Source organism: Oncorhynchus masou, unplaced genomic scaffold (genome assembly GCF_036934945.1).
Source record: "Oncorhynchus masou masou isolate Uvic2021 unplaced genomic scaffold, UVic_Omas_1.1 unplaced_scaffold_2835, whole genome shotgun sequence".
NCBI lineage: Eukaryota > Metazoa > Chordata > Actinopteri > Salmoniformes > Salmonidae > Oncorhynchus > Oncorhynchus masou.
The window spans coordinates 26623-48836 of NW_027009261.1; the positions used below are offsets into that span (position 1 = coordinate 26623).

Genomic DNA, 22214 nt, shown 5'->3' on the forward strand with positions numbered 1-22214 from the left:
AGGACAAATCACCTTAAATCTACAGTTTTAATTAGAGCCGTAGCTGAATGGCAACTCTTTACCAATCGGATGGGGCCACAGTGTCTCCTGACCCCTCCTGTCTCAGCCTCCAGTATTTATGCTGCAGTAGTTTATGTGTCGGGGGGCTAGGGTCAGTTTGTTATATCTGGAGTCCTTCTCCTGTCCTATTCAGTGTCCTGTGTGAATTTAAGTGTGCTTTCTCTAATTCTCTCTTTCCCTCTTTCTTTCTCTCTCTCGGAGGACCTGAGCCCTAGGACCATGCCCCAGGACTACCTGACATGATGACTCCTTGCTGTCCCCAGTCCACCTGGCCGTGCTGCTGCTCCAGTTTCAACTGTTCTGCCTTATTATTATTCAAACATGCTGGTCTTTTATGAACATTTGAACATCTTGGCCATGTTCTCTTATAATCTCCACCCGGCACAGCCAGAAGAGGACTGGCCACCCCACATAGCCTGGTTCCTCTCTAGGTTTCTTCCTCGGTTTTGCCCTTTCTGAGAGTTTTTCCTAGCCACCGTACTTCTACACCTGCATTGCTTGCTGTTTGGGGTTTTAGGCTGGGTTTCTGTATAGCACTTTGAGATATCAGCTGATGTACGAAGGGCTATATAAATACATTTGATTTGATTTGATTTGATATCTCTCAGACAAAAACTAAATCCACCTTCAAGAAAAAAATAAAAGAACATCTAATGTGATAGACCATATGACTGGACAGGAAATAGACAGAACATCTAATGTGATAGACCATATGACTGAACAGGAAGTAGAAAGAACATCTCATGTGATAGACCATATGACTGGACAGGAAGTAGACAGAACATCTAATGTGATAGACCATATGACTGGACAGGAAATAGACAGAACATCTAATGTGATAGACCATATGACTGGACAGGAAGTAGAAAGAACATCTCATGTGATAGACCATATGACTGGACAGGAAGTAGAAAGAACATCTAATGTGATAGACCATATGACTGGACAGGAAATAGAAAGAACATCTAATGTGATAGACCGTATGACTGGACATGAAGTAGAAAGAACATCTCATGTGATAGACCATATGACTGGACAGGAAATAGAAAGAACATCTAATGTGATAGACCATATGACTGGACAGGAAATAGAAAGAACATTTTAATGTGATAGATCATATGACTAGACAGGAAGTAGAAAGAACATCTAATGTGATAGACCATATGACTGGACAGGAAATAGAAAGAACATCTAATGTGATAGAACATATGACTGGACAGGAAGTAGAAAGAACATCTAATGTGATAGACCATATGACTGGACAGGAAATAGAAAGAACATCTAATGTGATAGACCATATGACTGGACAGGAAGTAGAAAGAACATCTCATGTGATAGACCATATGACTGGACAGGAAATAGAAAGAACATTTAATGTGATAGATCATATGACTAGACAGGAAGTAGAAAGAACATCTAATGTGATAGACCATATGACTGGACAGGAAATAGACAGAACATCTAATGAGATAGACCATATGACTGGACAGGAAATAGAAAGCATCGACTGAATGTTAAATGTGTTTCCTGTCAGGTATTTTAATTGGCTGTATTGTCTACTTGTTGAATGTTTGTGAAGTCTTGATTTGTGGTTGTTTGTTAACTTGTTCAACTGGTGTTGGAACCCAGGAAGATTAGCTAGCGTTACGACGTTAGCTAATGGGGATCCTAATAAAAATTACACCTACTGAATGGACTGAAAAACCTCAGTCACACACATGGTAATTATACTGAATGTACTGAATCAAACATGCTATATATACTGAATGTATTGAAACACCTCAGTCAAACACATGCTCTATATACTGAATGGACTGATTCACACATGATATATATTCTGAACGGACTGAATCACCTGTTTCAGCCAGACGTTGGTGGTCATCATCTGATTCTTCTCGTCCTGCAGAAAGAGAAAGAAAAAAAGGTAAACAAAAAACAGAGGAGGCAAAAGACTGAGAAATACAGAGAAATACAGGGGTAGAGGGAAATGCTGTAGGTTTATACCAGGGCTCTCCAACCCTGTTCCTGGAGAGATACTGTCCTGTAGGTTTACACCAGGGCTCTCCAACCCTGTTCCTGGAGAGCTACAGTCCTGTAGGTTTACACCAGGGCTCTCCAACCCTGTTCCTGGAGAGCTTACTGTCCTGTAGGTTTACACCAGGGCTCGCCAACCCTGTTCCGGGAGAGCTTACTGTCCTGTAGGTTTACACCAGGGCTCTCCAACCCTGTTCCTGGAGAGCTTACTATCCTGTAGGTTTACACCAGGGCTCTCCAACCCTGTTCCTGGAGAGATACTGTCCTGTAGGTTTATACCAGGGCTTTCCAACCCTGTTCCTGGAGAGATACTGTCCTAGTTAAAAGTTGCCTGAAGTGATGAGGTGCAGGAGGTTGTCAAAACATTAGGAACACTACCCTAATATTGAGTAGCACCTCGTTTTGCCCTCAGAAAGTCTCAATTCACAGGGGCATGGACAACAAGACAACATGTTTCCACACGGATGCTGGTTTGTTTGTTACTGTTCTCTGTTTCTTTTCGTCACTGTTTCCCTGTTTCTTCCCTTACGTTACTGTTTCTGTTTGCTTCTGTTTGTTACTGTTTGTTACTGTTTCTGTTTGTTTATGTTTCTGTTTGTTTCTGTTTCTGTTTGTTTCTGTTTGTTACTGTTTCTGTTTGTTACTGTTTCTGTTTGTTTCTGTTTCTGTTTGTTTCTGTTTCTGTTTGTTACTGTTTCTGTTTGTTACTGTTTCTGTTTGTTTATGTTTCTGTTTGCTACTGTTTCTTTTTGTTTCTGTTTCTGTCTGTTTCTGTTTCTGTCTGTTTCTGTTTCTGTTTGTTACTGTTTCTGTTTGTTACTGTTTCTGTTTGTTTATGTTTCTGTTTGCTACTGTTTCTTTTTGTTTCTGTTTCTGTCTGTTTCTGTTTCTGTCTGTTTCTGTTTCTGTTTGCTACTGTTTCTGTTTGTTTCTGTTTCTGTTTGTTTCTGTTTCTGTTTGTTTCTGTTTGTTACTGTTTCTGTTTGTTACTGTTTCTGTTTGTTACTGTTTCTGTTTGTTTCTGTTTCTGTTTGTTTCTGTTTCTGTTTGTTACCGTTTCTGTTTGTTACTGTTTCTCTGTTTCTGTTTGTTACTGTTTCCCTGTTTCTGTTTGTTACTGTTTCTGTTTCTCTGTTACTGTTTCCCTGTTTCTGTTTGTAACTTTTTCTCTGTTTCTCTGTCTTTTTATTCCTCTGTCCACAGGTCTTGTCGGTCGCTACTCACCACATCAATGAGCTGTGCTATGGAGAGTCCGAACTTGACGATGACCACGTCTGAGATGTTGGGTACGGGTCTGGACCACTTGTTGTACCCGATGAAGAGCTTCTTGAAGAGCTCGTCCTCCGCATGTGAGTGGGTCTTCTCATGACAGAAAACTAACAGGGGGGGTCAGAGAGTTCTTTATTGCAAACAATAGGTACAATTATGCACAGATGTATTGTGCTTTAAAGAGTTTTTTCCCAATGTATTCTTTCTATTTCTAATCAATAACGTATACAGCTAAAATAACTATTTCATACCGCTAGATTTGTAATATGGCTACTCTTATTTCAAATCCTACAAGTTGAAGGACAATACCGTTTATCAAATACAGCAAATATATGACAGGTATGGATCAGCAAATTAGTGATATGAGATTTTTTTAAATCTGTGTCTGTAAAACAATGAGAGAGGAGAGAAATCTCCCCACTTGTAGGCCTTCCTCATTTGTGAATCCATTGTCCCCTCTTTGATTTGACTGTAGTTGTTGGTACAGCTGTATGGTTGTGAGACCTTCCGTTGGATGTTTTAATCGAATTAACTCTGAGACAGATTTGAACGAGCTGACAGACTGACTTTGAAAACAAACTTTATTAATCGCTGTCATTTTATTGTGAGGAACTGCAGATTTATCAGAAGAAAAAAAAAATATTCAGTTTTGTCCTCTGTTAAAAGTGAGTGACGCCACACACTCACACATAGTGTAAGGGGTGCATAACTGGTGGCCGGGAAGTGGAACGCAGGAGAGCAGAACTTGGTGAATAGCCAAATTTAATATATTAAACTAATGGCATACAAAACAACAAACACATGGGTACAAAACCCGTAGTGCACCAGTCACACATAACACATGGGTACAAAACCCGTAGTGCACCAGTCACACATAACACATGGGTACAAAACCGGTAGCGCACCAGTAGCACGTGGCACATGGGTACAACACCCGTAGCGCACCAGTCACACATGGCACAAGAACGTACAAATAAACAATTCCCGACAAGGACATGGGGGGAAACAGAGGGAACATATACAACATATAATTAGGGAATTGAAACCAGGTGTGTGAAAACAAGACAAAACAAATGGAACATGAAAAATGGATCGGCGATAGCTAGAAGACTGGTGACGTCGACCGTCGAACACCGCACGAACAAGGAGAGGAACCGACTTCGTGAAGTCGTGACACATAGACACACTTTGCAGATGCTGTTGCTACTCTGTTTATTGTGATATAGCCTGATTGCCTAGTCACTGGGCGCATTTGAGTGGATCACTTTTGTCAAGTCGGACACCATCGTTGTTGCATTATGGTTATAGAAATTGTCCGACTTGCGACTACTTGTCGATTGCATGAACTTTAAAAATAACAAAGTGATCAAAAGGCCATGCAGGTGTTGATGAAGTCTTCTCCTTCAGGTCTCTCTGCAGTAGATACTCACCCACTGTACCATGCCGTCTTCTGCTGCATTGTGGGAGGAACTATGTATCAACCAATCGTTAGGGTGTTTTTGTTTGACCCACGCAAACGTGGCCAAAGAAGTGACTGAAACAGGAAGTGACTTTGCTGTGAGTTATGATCAGAGCCTTTCTGTTGGAAAACCACTACAGGGTCCTACTTTTGGCTATTGCAAGATGCAACTCCCCGAGTTCCGTCTACAGTCGGCTTAGTTAGGATTACCACTCGAACACAGCCTCTGATTGACATTCTTGGTGTACCAAATGGATGGATGCATCTCTCTCTGTGTGTGTGTGTGTGTGTGTGTGTGTGTGTGTGTGTGTGTGTGTGTGTGTGTGTGTGTGTATGTAATCATTCAATTACACATATATTGACCTCCTCCCCAATGGCACCCTATTCCCAATATAGAGCTATTATCCACAGGACTCTGGTCAAAACTAGTGCACTATGTAGGGAATAGGGCTCTGGTCTAAAGTAGTGCACTATATAGGGAATAGGGCTCTGGTCTAAAGTAGTGCACTATATAGGGAATAGGGCTCTGGTCTAAAGTAGTGCACTATATAGGGAATAGGGCTCTGGTCTAAAGTAGTGCACTACATAGGGAATAGGGTTCCATTTGTGTCTGAGCTATGAGTTAATCCATCCGTCTCAGTCAGAAGGGGTTGTGGGGCCAACCTCATACACTAAGCTGCAGGCAAGCTGTCATTCAGCATGACACAGACTCTAAAACATAAACCATTTAATGTTCTCTATTCAACTCAATGTGAATTCAGTGACTGAGTTTACTGAGTGGACAAAACATTAGGAACACCTGACTGAGTTTACTGAGTGGACAAAACATTAGGAACACCTGACTGAGTTTACTGAGTGACACCCCCGAGCTGAGCTAGAAATACACTGAGTGGACAAAGCATTAGGAACAGCCGACTGAGTTTACTGAGTGGACAAAACATTAGGAACACCTGACTGAGTGACACCCCCGAGCTGAGCTAGAAATACACTGAGTGGACAAAACATTAGGAACACCTGACTGAGTTTACTGAGTGACACCCCCGAGCTGAGCTAGAAATACACTGAGTGGACAAAGCATTAGGAACGGCCGACTGAGTTTACTGAGTGGACAAAACATTAGTAAACTCAGTTGGGTGTTCCTGAGTGGACAAAACATTAGGAACACCCGACTGAGTTTACTGAGTGGACAAAACATTAGGAACACCCGACTGAGTTTACTGAGTGGACAAAACATTAGGAACACCCGACTGAGTTTACTGAGTGGACAAAACATTAGGAACACCCGACTGAGTGGACAAAACATTAGGAACACCCGACTGAGTGGACAAAACATTAGGAACACCCGACTGACTGTACTGAGTGGACAAAACATTAGGAACACCTTACTGAGTGGACAAAACATTAGGAACACCCGACTGAGTTTACTGAGTGGACAAAGCATTAGGAACAGCCGACTGAGTTTACTGAGTGGACAAAACATTAGTAAACTCAGTTGGCTGTTCCTGAGTGGACAAAACATTAGGAACACCCGACTGAGTTTACTGAGTGGACAAAACATTAGGAACACCCGACTGAGTTTACTGAGTGGACAAAGCATTAGGAACAGCCGACTGAGTTTACTGAGTGGACAAAACATTAGTAAACTCAGTTGGCTGTTCCTGAGTGGACAAAACATTAGGAACACCGGACTGAGTTTACTGAGTGGACAAAACATTAGGAACACCTGACTGAGTTTACTGAGTGACACCCCCGAGCTGAGCTAGACATACACTGAGTGGACAAAGCATTAGGAACACGTGCTCGTTCCATGACATAGACCGACCAGGTGAATCCTGGTGAAAGATATGATCCCCTTCAAATCATGTAGCGAAATGCTTGTCTTCCTAGATCCAAAGGTGCAGTAGTATCTAACAATTAACAACAAAACACACACACACACACACGCATCTGATAAAGAATGAAGGACGAAAGCTATGATCCCTTATCGATGTCACCTTGGCGTTAAATCCACTTCAATCAGTGTAGATGGAGGGGAGGAGACGGGTTAAAGAAGGATTTTTAAGCTTTGAGAAAACTGAGACATGGATGCCAGGCGCACCGGTTTGTGCCAAGAACGGCAACGCTGCTGGGTATTTCATGTGCAACAGTTTCCTGTGCTCATCCAGAATGGTCCACAATCATTGGAGTCATTCAGGGGTCAGCATCCCTGTGGAATGCTTTGTAGAGTCCATGCCCCAACGAACTGAGGCTGTTCTGAGCTCAAAACGTGTGCTTGGGGGGGGGTTTAACTCAATATTAAATCAAATCAAATGTTATTGGTCGCATGCACCAAATACAACAGCTGTAGACTGAACAGTGAAATGCTTACTTACAAGCACATTCCCAGCAGGTCAGCATTAAAAATGAAGAAATAGCAACACAATGAAAACAATAACACTGCTATATACAAGGAGTGCCAGGACTGAGTAAATATCCAAGGAGTACCAGGACTGAGTCAATAGACAAGAGGTACCAGGACTGAGTCAATAGACAAGAGGTACCAGTACTGAGTCAATATTCAATGAGTACAAGGACTGAGTCAATATCCAAGGAGTACCAGGACTGAGTCAATATCCAAGGAGTACCAGTACTGAGTCAAAATCCAAGGAGTACCAGTACTGATTCAATATCCAAGGAGTACCAGGACTGAGTTCAATATCCAAGGAGTACCAGGACTGAGTTCAATATACAAGGAGTACCAGTACTGAGTCAATATCCAAGGAGTACCAGGACTGAGTCAATATCCAAAGGGTACCATGACTGAGTCAATATCCAAGGGGCACCAGGACTGAGTCAATATCCAAGGAGTACCAGGACTGAGTCAATATCCAAGGAGTACCAGGACTGAGTCAATATCCAAGGAGTACCAGGACTGAGTTCAATATCCAAGGAGTAGCAGGACTGAGTCAATATCCAAGGAGTAGCAGGACTGAGTCAATATCCAAGGAGTAGCAGGACTGAGTCAATATCCAAGGAGTACCAGGACTGAGTCAATATCCAAGGAGTACCAGGACTGAGTCAATATCCAAGGAGTACCAGGACTGAGTCAATATCCAAGGAGTACCAGTACTGAGTCAATATCCAAAGAGTACCAGTACTGAGTCAATATCCAAGGAGTACCAGGACTGAGTCAATATCCAAAGGGTACCATGACTGAGTCAATATCCAAGGGGCACCAGGACTGAGTCAATATCCAAGGAGTACCAGGACTGAGTCAATATCCAAGGAGTACCAGGACTGAGTCAATATCCAAGGGGTACCAGGACTGAGTCAATATCCAAGGAGTACCAGGACTGAGTCAATAGACAAGAAGTACCAGTACTGAGTCAATATCCAAGGAGTACCAGGACTGAGCCAATATCCAATGAGTACCAGGACTGAGTAAATAGACAAGAAGTACAAGTACTGAGTCAATATCCAATGAGTACCAAGACTGAGTCAATATCCAAGGAGTGCTAGGACTGAGTCAATATCCAAGGAGTACCAGGACTGAGTTCAATATCCAATGAGTACCATGACTGAGTCAATATCCAAGGAGTACCAGGACTGAGTCAATATCCAATGAGTACAAGGACTGAGTCAATATCCAAGGAGTACCAGGACTGAGTCAATATCCAAGGAGTACCAGTACTGAGTCAAAATCCAAGGAGTACCAGGACTGAGTCAATATCCAAGGAGTACCAGTACTGAGTCAAAATCCAAGGAGTACCAGTACTGATTCAATATCCAAGGAGTACCAGGACTGAGTTCAATATCCAAGGAGTACCAGGACTGAGTTCAATATACAAGGAGTACCAGGACTGAGTCAATATCCAAGGAGTACCAGGACTGAGTCAATATCCAAGGAGTACCAGTACTGAGTCAATATCCAAGGAGTAGCAGGACTGAGTCAATATCCAAGGAGTACCAGGACTGAGTCAATATCCAAGGAGTACCAGGACTGAGTCAATATCCAAGGAGTACCAGGACTGAGTCAATATCCAAGGAGTACCAGGACTGAGTCAATATCCAAAGAGTACCAGTACTGAGTCAATATCCAAGGAGTACCAGGACTGAGTCAATATCCAAAGGGTACCATGACTGAGTCAATATCCAAGGGGCACCAGGACTGAGTCAATATCCAAGGAGTACCAGGACTGAGTCAATATCCAAGGAGTACCAGGACTGAGTCAATATCCAAGGAGTACCAGGACTGAGTCAATATCCAAGGAGTACCAGGACTGAGTTCAATATCCAAGGAGTAGCAGGACTGAGTCAATATCCAAGGAGTAGCAGGACTGAGTCAATATCCAAGGAGTAGCAGGACTGAGTCAATATCCAAGGAGTACCAGGACTGAGTCAATATCCAAGGAGTACCAGGACTGAGTCAATATCCAAGGAGTACCAGGACTGAGTCAATATCCAAAGAGTACCAGTACTGAGTCAATATCCAAGGAGTACCAGGACTGAGTCAATATCCAAAGGGTACCATGACTGAGTCAATATCCAAGGGGCACCAGGACTGAGTCAATATCCAAGGAGTACCAGGACTGAGTCAATATCCAAGGAGTACCAGGACTGAGTCAATATCCAAGGGGTACCAGGACTGAGTCAATATCCAAGGAGTACCAGTACTGAGTCAATATCCAAGGAGTACCAGGACTGAGTCAATAGACAAGAAGTACCAGTACTGAGTCAATATCCAAGGAGTACCAGGACTGAGCCAATATCCAATGAGTACCAGGACTGAGTAAATAGACAAGAAGTACAAGTACTGAGTCAATATCCAATGAGTACCAAGACTGAGTCAATATCCAAGGAGTGCCAGGACTGAGTCAATATCCAAGGAGTACCAGGACTGAGTCAATAGACAAGAAGTACCAGTACTGAGTCAATATCCAATGAGTACCAGGACTGAGTCAATATCCAAGGGGTACCAGAACTGAGTCAATATCCAAGGGGTACCAGGACTGAGTCAATATCCAAGGAGTACAAGGACTGAGTCAATATCCAAGGAGTACAAGGACTGAGTCAATATCCAAGGAGTACCAGGACTGAGTCAATATCCAAGGAGTACCAGGACTGAGTCAATATCCAAGGAGTACCAGGACTGAGTCAATATCCAAAGAGTACCAGTACTGAGTCAATATCCAAGGAGTACCAGGACTGAGTCAATATCCAAAGGGTACCATGACTGAGTCAATATCCAAGGGGCACCAGGACTGAGTCAATATCCAAGGAGTACCAGGACTGAGTCAATATCCAAGGAGTACCAGGACTGAGTCAATATCCAAGGGGTACCAGGACTGAGTCAATATCCAAGGAGTACCAGTACTGAGTCAATATCCAAGGAGTACCAGGACTGAGTCAATAGACAAGAAGTACCAGTACTGAGTCAATATCCAAGGAGTACCAGGACTGAACCAATATCCAATGAGTACCAGGACTGAGTAAATAAACAAGAAGTACAAGTACTGAGTCAATATCCAATGAGTACCAAGACTGAGTCAATATCCAAGGAGTGCCAGGACTGAGTCAATATCCAAGGAGTACCAGGACTGAGTCAATATCCAAAGGGTACCATGACTGAGTCAATATCCAAGGGGCACCAGGACTGAGTCAATATCCAAGGAGTACCAGGACTGAGTCAATATCCAAGGAGTACCAGGACTGAGTTCAATATCCAAGGAGTAGCAGGACTGAGTCAATATCCAAGGAGTAGCAGGACTGAGTCAATATCCAAGGAGTAGCAGGACTGAGTCAATATCCAAGGAGTACCAGGACTGAGTCAATATCCAAGGAGTACCAGGACTGAGTCAATATCCAAGGAGTACCAGGACTGAGTCAATATCCAAAGAGTACCAGTACTGAGTCAATATCCAAGGAGTACCAGGACTGAGTCAATATCCAAAGGGTACCATGACTGAGTCAATATCCAAGGGGCACCAGGACTGAGTCAATATCCAAGGAGTACCAGGACTGAGTCAATATCCAAGGAGTACCAGGACTGAGTCAATATCCAAGGGGTACCAGGACTGAGTCAATATCCAAGGAGTACCAATACTGAGTCAATATCCAAGGAGTACCAGGACTGAGTCAATAGACAAGAAGTACCAGTACTGAGTCAATATCCAACGAGTACCAGGACTGAGCCAATATCCAATGAGTACCAGGACTGAGTAAATAGACAAGAAGTACAAGTACTGAGTCAATATCCAATGAGTACCAAGACTGAGTCAATATCCAAGGAGTGCCAGGACTGAGTCAATATCCAAGGAGTACCAGGACTGAGTCAATAGACAAGAAGTACCAGTACTGAGTCAATATCCAATGAGTACCAGGACTGAGTCAATATCCAAGGGTACCAGAACTGAGTCAATATCCAAGGGGTACCAGGACTGAGTCAATATCCAAGGAGTACAAGGACTGAGTCAATATCCAAGGAGTACAAGGACTGAGTCAATATCCAAGGAGTACCAGGACTGAGTCAATATCCAAGGAGTACCAGGACTGAGTCAATATCCAAGGAGTACCAGGACTGAGTCAATATCCAAAGAGTACCAGTACTGAGTCAATATCCAAGGAGTACCAGGACTGAGTCAATATCCAAAGGGTACCATGACTGAGTCAATATCCAAGGGGCACCAGGACTGAGTCAATATCCAAGGAGTACCAGGACTGAGTCAATATCCAAGGAGTACCAGGACTGAGTCAATATCCAAGGGGTACCAGGACTGAGTCAATATCCAAGGAGTACCAGTACTGAGTCAATATCCAAGGAGTACCAGGACTGAGTCAATAGACAAGAAGTACCAGTACTGAGTCAATATCCAAGGAGTACCAGGACTGAACCAATATCCAATGAGTACCAGGACTGAGTAAATAAACAAGAAGTACAAGTACTGAGTCAATATCCAATGAGTACCAAGACTGAGTCAATATCCAAGGAGTGCCAGGACTGAGTCAATATCCAAGGAGTACCAGGACTGAGTCAATATCCAAAGGGTACCATGACTGAGTCAATATCCAAGGGGCACCAGGACTGAGTCAATATCCAAGGAGTACCAGGACTGAGTCAATATCCAAGGAGTACCAGGACTGAGTCAATATCCAAGGAGTACCAGGACTGAGTCAATATCCAAGGAGTACCAGGACTGAGTTCAATATCCAAGGAGTAGCAGGACTGAGTCAATATCCAAGGAGTAGCAGGACTGAGTCAATATCCAAGGAGTACCAGGACTGAGTCAATATCCAAGGAGTACCAGGACTGAGTCAATATCCAAGGAGTACCAGGACTGAGTCAATATCCAAGGAGTACCAGGACTGAGTCAATATCCAAAGAGTACCAGTACTGAGTCAATATCCAAGGAGTACCAGGACTGAGTCAATATCCAAAGGGTACCATGACTGAGTCAATATCCAAGGGGCACCAGGACTGAGTCAATATCCAAGGAGTACCAGGACTGAGTCAATATCCAAGGAGTACCAGGACTGAGTCAATATCCAAGGGGTACCAGGACTGAGTCAATATCCAAGGAGTACCAGTAATGAGTCAATATCCAAGGAGTACCAGGACTGAGTCAATAGACAAGAAGTACCAGTACTGAGTCAATATCCAAGGAGTACCAGGACTGAGCCAATATCCAATGAGTACCAGGACTGAGTAAATAGACAAGAAGTACAAGTACTGAGTCAATATCCAATGAGTACCAAGACTGAGTCAATATCCAAGGAGTACCAGGACTGAGTCAATATCCAAGGAGTAGCAGGACTGAGTCAATATCCAAGGAGTACCAGGACTGAGTTCAATATCCAAGGAGTACCAGGACTGAGTCAATATCCAAAGAGTACCAGTACTGAGTCAATATCCAAGGAGTACCAGGACTGAGTCAATATCCAAAGGGTACCATGACTGAGTCAATATCCAAGGGGCACCAGGACTGAGTCAATATCCAAGGAGTACCAGGACTGAGTCAATATCCAAGGAGTACCAGGACTGAGTCAATATCCAAGGAGTACCAGGACTGAGTCAATATCCAAGGAGTACCAGGACTGAGTTCAATATCCAAGGAGTAGCAGGACTGAGTCAATATCCAAGGAGTAGCAGGACTGAGTCAATATCCAAGGAGTACCAGGACTGAGTCAATATCCAAGGAGTACCAGGACTGAGTCAAGGAGTACCAGGACTGAGTTCAATATCCAAGGAGTAGCAGGACTGAGTCAATATCCAAGGAGTACCAAGACTGAGTAAATATCCAAGGAGTACCAGGACTGAGTCAATAGACAAGAGGTACCAGTACTGAGTCAATATCCAATGAGTACAAGGACTGAGTCAATATCCAAGGAGTACCAGGACTGAGTCAATATCCAAGGAGTACCAGTACTGAGTCAAAATCCAAGGAGTACCAGTACTGATTCAATATCCAAGGAGTACCAGGACTGAGTTCAATATCCAAGGAGTACCAGGACTTAGTTCAATATACAAGGAGTACCAGTACTGAGTCAATATCCAAGGAGTACCAGGACTGAGTCAATATCCAAGGAGTACCAGGACTGAGTCAATATCCAAAGGGTACCATGACTGAGTCAATATCCAAGGGGCACCAGGACTGAGTCAATATCCAAGGAGTACCAGGACTGAGTCAATATCCAAGGAGTACCAGGACTGAGTCAATATCCAAGGAGTACCAGGACTGAGTCAATATCCAAGGAGTACCAGGACTGAGTTCAATATCCAAGGAGTAGCAGGACTGAGTCAATATCCAAGGAGTACCAGGACTGAGTCAATATCCAAGGAGTACCAGGACTGAGTCAATATCCAAGGGGTACCAGGACTGAGTCAATATCCAAGGAGTACCAGGACTGAGTCAATATCCAAGGGGTATGAGGCAGTTGGTGTAATACAGTACGTAGATGTGGGTGAAAGTGACGAGGCAATTAGGAAATACATTTGGAAAGTGACGAGACAATTAGGAAATACATTTGGAAAGTATTCAGACCTGTTGACTTTTGCCCCATTTTGTTACATGTTACAGCCTTATTCTGAAATTAAAACATGTTGTTCCTCATCTATCTACACACAATACCCCATAATGGCAAAGCACTGTTATTTTTTTTTGATTTCAGCAAATTTATAAAACTAAATAACTGAAATGACATTGACATACTGTAGGTTTTCAGACTCTTTACTCAGTACTTGGTTGAAGCACCTTTGGAAGCGATTCCAGCCTCGAGTTTTCATGGGTATGACGCTACTAGCTTGACACATCTGTATTTGGGGAGTTTCTCCCATTCTCTCTTCAGATCCTCTCAAGCTCTGTCAGGCTCTGTCATAGCTGCACAGCTATTTGCAGGTCTCTCCAGAGATGTCCGATCGGGTTCAAGTCCGGGCTCTGGCTGGGCCACTCAAGGACATTCAGAAACTTGTCCCGAAGCCACTCATGTATTGTCTTGGCTATGTACTTAGGGTCGTTGTCCAATTGGAAGGTGAACCTTCGCCCCAGTCTGAGGGCCTGGGCTCGCTGTAGCAGGTTTTCATCAAAGATCTCTCTGTACTTTGTTTAGTAAATCTTTTGCTCGATCCTGACTAGTCTCCCAGTCCCTGCCGCTGAAAAACATCACACAGCATGATGCTGCCACCACCATGCTTCACCGTAGGGATGGTGCCATGTTTCCTCCAGGCATGACGCTTGGTATTCAGGCCAAAGAGTTCAATCTTGGTTTCATCAGAGCAGAGTATCTTGTTTCTCATGATCTGAGAGTCTATTAGGTGCCTTTTGGCAAACTCCAAGCGGGCTGTCATGTGCCTTTTACTGAAGAGTGGCTTCCATCTGGCCACTCTACAATAAAGGTCCAATTGGTGGAGTGCTGCAGAGATGGTTGTCCTTCTGTCATCTCCACAGAGGAACTCTGGCGCTCTCTCAGAGTGACCACCGGGTTCTTGTTCACCTCCCTGACAAATGCCCTTCTCCCCCGATTATTCAGTTTTGCTATAAATGCTATAAATGCTATAAAACTGCTATATAAATCCTATAAATGCTATATAAATGCTATATAAATGCTATAAAAACGTTTTGGTTCCCTTCCCCAGATCACTGCCGTGACACAATCCTGTCTCGGAACTCTACGGAAAATTCCTTCGACCTCATGGCTTGGTTTTTGCTCTGACATGAACTGTCAACTGTGGGACCTTGTATAGACAGGTGTGTGCCTTTCCAAATCATGTCCAATCAATTGAATTTACCACAGGTGGACACCAATCAAGCTGTAGAAACATCTCAAGGATGATCAATGGAAACAGAATTCACTTGAGTTTAATTTCTCATAGCAAAGGGTCTGAATACTTATGTTTATAAGGTATTTCTGTTTTTTAAAATTGTTTTCCCTTTTTCATTATGTATTGTGTGTAGATTGGGATTTTTTTAAATACATTTAATATGTAACAAACAGAGAAAAAGAGTGAAGGGGCCTGAATACTTTCTAATGCACTGTAAAAACAAATAGATTAGCAGCAGCGTTATTAAAGTGTGTGTGTGTGAGTGTGTGTGTGTGTGCGGTGTCAATGTGCATGTGTGTGTGTGTTTTGGAGTGTGTGGGTAGAGTCCAGTCAGTGTGTGGGTAGAGTCCAGTCAGTGTGTGGGTAGAGTCCAGTCAGTGTGTGGGTAGAGTCCAGTCAGTGTGTGGATAGAGTCCAGTCAGTGTGTGGATAGAGTCCAGTCAGTGTGTGGGTAGAGTCCAGTCAGTGTGTGGGTAGAGTCCAGTCCCTCTGTGTGTAGAGTCCAGTCAGTGTGTGGGTAGAGTCCAGTCAGTGTGTGGGTAGAGTCCAGTCAGTGTGGGTAGAGTCCAGTCAGTGTGGGTAGAGTCCAGTCAGTCAGTGTGTGGGTAGAGTCCAGTCAGTCAGTGTGTGGGTAGAGTCCAGTCAGTCAGTGTGTGGGTAGAGTCCAGTCAGTCAGTGTGTGGGTAGAGTCCAGTCAGTCAGTGTGTGGGAGGAGTCCAGTCAGTCAGTGTGTGGGAGGAGTCCAGTCAGTCAGTGTGTGGGAGGAGTCCAGTCAGTCAGTGTGTGGGTAGAGTCCAGTCAGTGTGTGGGTAGAGTCCAGTCAGTGTGTGTTTAGAGTCCAGTCAGTCAGTGTGTGGGTAGAGTCCAGTCAGTCAGTGTGTGGGTAGAGTCCAGTCAGTGTGTGTTTAGAGTCCAGTCAGTGTGTGGGTAGAGCCCAGTCAGTGTGTGGGTAGAGTCCAGTCAGTCAGTGTGTGGGAGGAGTCCAGTCAGTCAGTGTGTGGGAGGAGTCCAGTCAGTCAGTGTGTGGGTAGAGTCCAGTCAGTCAGTGTGTGGGTAGAGTCCAGTCAGTCAGTGTGTGGGAGGAGTCCAGTCAGTCAGTGTGTGGGTAGAGTCCAGTCAGTGTGTGGGTAGAGTCCAGTCAGTGTGTGGGTAGAGTCCACTCAGTGTGTGGGTAGAGTCCAGTCAGTCAGTGTGTGGGAGGAGTCCAGTCAGTCAGTGTGTGGGTAGAGTCCACTCAGTGTCCATAAAGAGTCAGTGCAAAACAAGATGAACAAGATAAATAAATAATTAAACGGGGGTCAATGTTAATTGTCAGGGTAACCACTTGATTAACTGTTCAGCAGTCTTTGTTGACGATCCCTGGTCTACTATAATGAAGTGCTGGAAGTGATAATTGATGATCCCTGGTCTACTACAATGAAGTGCTGGAAGTGATAATTGATGATCCCTGGTCTACTATAATGGAGTACTGGAAGTGATAGTTGATGATCCCTGGTCTACTATAATGGAGTACTGGAAGTGATAGTTGATGATCCCTGGTCTACTATTATGGAGTACTGGAAGTGATAATTGACGATCCCTGGTCTACTATAATGAAGTGCTGGAAGTGATAATTGATGATCCCTGGTCTACTATTTTGGAGTACTGGAAGTGATAGTTGATGATCCCTGGTCTACTATAATTGGGTACTGGAAGTGACAGTTGATGATCCCTGGTCCACTATAATTGGGTACTGGAAGTGACAGTTGATGATCCCTGGTCCACTATAATGGAGTACTGGAAGTGACAGTTGATGATCCCTGGTCCACTATAATGGAGTACTGGAAGTGATAGTTGATGATCCCTGGTCTACTATAATGGAGTAACTGGGAAATGTACACAAGGTACCAGTACTGAGGTAATAACTAGGCTATGTACACATGGTACCAGTATGAGGTAATAACTAGGCTATGTACACATGGTACCAGTACTGAGGTAATAACTAGGCTATGTACACATGGTACCAGTACTGAGGTAATAACTAGGCTATGTACACATGGTACCAGTACTGAGATAATAACTAGGCTATGTACACATGGTACCAGTACTGAGGTAATAACTAGGCTATTTACACATGGTACCAGTATGAGGTAATAACTAGGCTATATACACATGGTACCAGTACTGAGGTAATAACTAGGCTATGTACACTTGGTACCAGTATGAGGTAATAACTAGGCTATGTACACATGGTACCAGTACTGAGGTAATAACTAGGCTATGTACACATGGTACCAGTACTGAGGTAATAACTAGGCTATGTACACATGGTACCAGTACTGGTACCAGTACTGAGGTAACAACTTGGCTATTTACACATGGTACCAGTATGAGGTAATAACTAGGCTATGTACACATGGTACACATGGTACCAGTACTGAGGTAATAACTAGGCTATGTACACATGGTACCAGTATGAGGTAATAACTAGGCTATGTACACATGGTACCAGTACTGAGGTAATAACTGGGCTATGTACACATGGTACCAGTATGAGGTAATAACTGGACTATGTACACATGGTACCAGTATGAGGTAATAACTAGGCTATGTACACATGGTACCAGTACTGAGGTAATAACTAGGCTATGTACACATGGTACCAGTACTGAGGTAATAACTGGGCTATGTACACATGGTACCAGTATGAGGTAATAACTGGACTATGTACACATGGTACCAGTACTGAGGTAATAACTAGGCTATGTACACATGGTACCAGTATGAGGTAATAACTAGGCTATGTACACATGGTACCAGTATGAGGTAATAACTGGACTATGTACACATGGTACCAGTACTGAGGTAATAACTAGGCTATGTACACATGGTACCAGTATGAGGTAATAACTAGGCTATGTACACATGGTACCAGTACTGAGTCAATGTGCTACTGAGGTAATTGAGGTAGATACAGGGCCTTCAGAGAGTATTCACACCCCTTGACTTTTTCCACATTTTGTTGTGTTACAGCTTGAATTTAAAATGGATTAACTGGCCTACACACAATACCACATAATGTACAAGTGGAATTATGTTTTCAATATGTATTCAACCCCTTTTGTTATAGCAAACTAACAATTTCACATAAGTTGCATGGACTGTGTGTAATAATAGTGTTTAACATGATCTTTGAATGACTACCTCATCTCTGTACCCCAACACATTACAATTATCTGTAAGGTCCCTCCGACGAGCTGTGAATTTCAAACGCAGATTCAACCACAAAGATAAGGGAGGTTTTCCCAATGCCTCCAATACCCATCTACCTATTAGTAGATGGCTAAAAAAACAGACATTGAATATCCCTTTGAACATGATGACGTTATTAATTACACTTTGGATGTAACTACAAAGATACAGCCATCCTTCCTAACTCAGTTGCCGGAGAGGAAGGAAACCACTCAGGGATTTCACCATGAGGCCAATGGTGACTTTAAAACAGTTAATGAGTTTAATGGCTGTGATAGGAGAGAACTGAGGATGGATCAACAACATTTGTAGTTACTCCACAATACTAACCTTATTGACAGAGTGAAAAGGAGGAAGCCTGTAAATATATATTTTCTAATATTCCAAAACATGCATCCTGTTTGCAATAAGGAACTAAAGTAAAACTGAGAAAATGTGGCCAAGACATGAACTGTTTTAGAGAGTGTTATGAATAGAGAGTGGTATGTTTGGGGCAAATCCAGCACAACACGATGTACCACTCTTCATATTTTCAAGCATGGTGGTGGCTGCATCATGTTATAGGTATGCTTGTCATCAGCAAGGACTAGGGAGTTTTTTAGGATAAAAAGAAACGGAATAGAGCTAAGCACAGTCAAAATCCTAGATGAAAACCTGGTTCAGTCTGCTTTCCACCAGACACTGTGAGATGAATTCACCTTTCAGCAGGGCAATGTCCTAAAACACAAGGCCAAATCTACACTGAAAGTTGACTACCAAGATGACATTGAATGTTCCTGAGTGGCCAAGTTACTGTGTTGATTTACATCAGCTTGAAAATCTATGGCAAGACATGAAAATAAATGGCTGTGTAGCATTGATCAACAACCAATTTAACAGAGCTTGAAGAATTAACAAAAAAATAATGGCCGAATATTGTACAATCCAGGTGTGCAAAGCTTTTGGAGACTTACCCAGAAAGACTCACAGCTCTCAGAGACTTACCCAGAAAGACTCACAGCTCTTAGAGACTTACCCAGAAAGACTCACAGCTCTTAGAGACTTACCCAGAAAGACTCACAGCTCTTAGAGACTTACCCAGAAAGACTCACAGCTCTTAGAGACTTACCCAGAAAGACTCACAGCTCTTAGAGACTTACCCAGAAAGACTCACAGCTGTAATATCTGCCTAAGGTGATACTAACATGAATTGACTCAGGAAGTTGAATACTTATGCAAATGAGATACTTGCCATTTTCTCATTTCATTCAAAATAAATTAGCAAACATTTCTTAAAAACATGTTTTAAATTTGTCATTATGGGGTATTGTGTGTAGATGGATGAAAAAACATTTTTTAATCCATTTTGAATTCAGGCTGTAACACAATGTGGAATAAGTCAGGGGATCTGAATCCTCTCTGAAGGCTCTGTATAACCTATAGGCAGGTGTAAAGTGACTAGGCAACATGATAGATAATAAACAGTAGCAGCAGCGTATGTGATGAGTAAAAAAACACTCCATGCAGATAGCTATTTGTCTAACTATTTAACTATCAGTGACGTACTAGGTCATACGCACTACCCTCTGCATTGCCTTGTGGTCAGCTGCATGAACGTTTAAAGCTCTGAGGGCGTGACAAATCTTTTCAGCCTTCTGAGGGAGAAGAGGCGTTGTCGTGCCCTCTTCACGACTGTGTTGGTGTGTGTGTGGGACCATGATAATTCCTTAGTGATGTAGACAGGAACTTGAAGCTCTCAACCTGCTCCCCTACAGCCCTGTCGATATCAATGGGGGGTGTGGCTCGGCCATCCGTTTCCTGTAGTCCACAATCAGCTCCTTTGTCTCGCTGACGTTGAGGGAGAGGCTGTTGTCATGGCACCACACTTCTAGGTCACTGACCTTCTCCCTATAGGCTGTCTCATCATTGTTGGTGATCGGGCCCCTATGGTGTTGAATGCCGAGCTGTAATCAATGAACAGCATTCTCACCTTGGTGTTGCTCTTGAAAGAATTCAGCTGACAGCTCTTCTTCTCCTCCACTTTGAAGGTCACAAAACACAGAGGCCTATATGTCACATGTAGAGTAATGTGGAGGTATTAAACTGGAGCTTGTAAAAGCTTTAACGATATAAATAAAAACAATTGAATGAATGAGGAAAAAACCGTGTGAAATGTGGTGCTAATGGCATTTAATGAGGCTACTACTGGTAGTACAAGAGCCCGAGTCAGTTTAGATTCCAAACAGCAGGAAATTATGGAGGAGGTGTGAAAATCCAAAATAGTTGGAGTGGTTTAAGAACACAGCAACTGCCCTGAGAGAGCGCACCGGTTGTGGTAGGTAGGCAATTTGGTAACATCAATAAACGGTCATATTGACAATGAATTGATTGATAAATAAACTAATGACTGTAATATCAGGCTATAGTCTTGGGTACAAGCAATGATTTCACACCTTTGGTTCAAGTAGAGAACAGCGACGACATGAATTCTCCGTTTCTCTTAAATTGTATTCAGACTCACCTTATTATACCGTCAGAAGGTAAGTCTTAGCCAAAAATAATAAATAATAACAACGAACTTACTTGACTTACATAAGAAGAAACAACAGAGCATAGCGGTCCTCGCTGAGAACAGGTGGTTGAATAATCCACGTTCCATATTTCACCCTGGTGAATTATCTTTTCTACTTCTCGCCAAAGCTTCTAGCTTCTTTCTACTTTAAAAAAATATACAAAAATTATCTGCTCTTCTCGGGGGGGGAAAAAAAAACATTGATGTTCTAATTTGATTATATCCTCTCCAGAAAGGTTATCTTGAAACTATGGGGACGTGGTGAGAAATCGGCTTCCGTGTCAATTCTTGAGATGATCCTCTCCCCCTGTGTCATCTTCCCGAGTGGAAGCCCCGCTTCACTTCAGATATCTCATACAGGCGCTTCATGGGCGGGGGGAGAGTGACGTTTACTTCACCTGCTGTGCTGTACCCTTTTAGAGACGAACATCTATTAAACTTGATTAAATCACTTTTAAGGGTGTAGTTTCCAAAATGATATGTCTCTGTCCTCACCGCCGTGTTCTGTGTAGCAGCTGTATCCAAATGCGCTAGGAGGTAAATAAGAAAAAAAGAAGCGCTGTCCTCATGGTGCTGAAATACAAGAGGCGCTTCGTTAAATGAACACCTATTTTATAAAGTTTATTTAAGTTAACTGGAAACTTTCCCCCCCGATATTATTAAAGGTTTTACGTGGCATGAGGTTACCAAAAAGAATGCTTTGATAGCAGACCAATAGCTCATATTCTCACCACGACGCTCGCTTGATTTACTCATGGAAGGTGACAGTTACGCACGGCTTATTATACTTAAACACATTTCTAAGTAGAGCGAAATATTTGGACTTCCATTGTCACATCGATATGACAGTGTACATATCCAGAAGTTCAATTCCATTGTCATTTCCAGTTAAAAGAACTCTACTCCTCTGGGAGGAGGAAATGTGAGGCACCGACGGACTGCGTCTACCCCCCGAACATCTCTCTCTCTCTATCTCTCTCTCTCTCTCCTTCCCCGACTTCGTATATCATATGGTAAGGGAGAAGGGACTATAATGCGACTGTCTCCATAAAGCCTCACCGTGGCGTTTTTATTAAACAGGTGCTTACAATCAAACAAGTAAATAGTATTAAACCGGAGGCAATTACAATCTCATTGCAGAATTTCGCCTAACTGTCTACATTTAAATGGAAGTCAATTAGGTTTTCGCACATGGTGAGCCAGGCATTAGTGATGATATATTGTAAAGTCTAGACAACAACAAAAAAAATCCAGTTTTTTTAAATAATTCTGTTTCACCTTGACAAACTACGAGCTCCTCTAGGAGGAAAACATGG

The 22214-nt window shown here is 42.9% G+C and overlaps 1 protein-coding gene across 1 annotated transcript in view; it reads right to left on the reverse strand.

Moving 5' to 3' along the window:
* The window catches only part of LOC135533954 (neuronal acetylcholine receptor subunit alpha-2-like), a gene marked incomplete at its 3' end in the record, with an annotated part of 43821 nt that extends 22836 nt beyond the window's left edge, over positions 1-20985 (reverse strand). The window contains exons 1-3 of the mRNA XM_064961137.1: positions 20910-20985; positions 3319-3470; positions 1916-1960 (exon numbers count right to left, since the gene is read on the reverse strand). Of these exons, the coding sequence (XP_064817209.1) occupies positions 1916-1960; positions 3319-3470; positions 20910-20985 (273 nt within the window). The remainder of the gene's footprint in view (positions 1-1915; positions 1961-3318; positions 3471-20909) is intronic.
* Positions 20986-22214: the final 1229 nt, after the last annotated feature.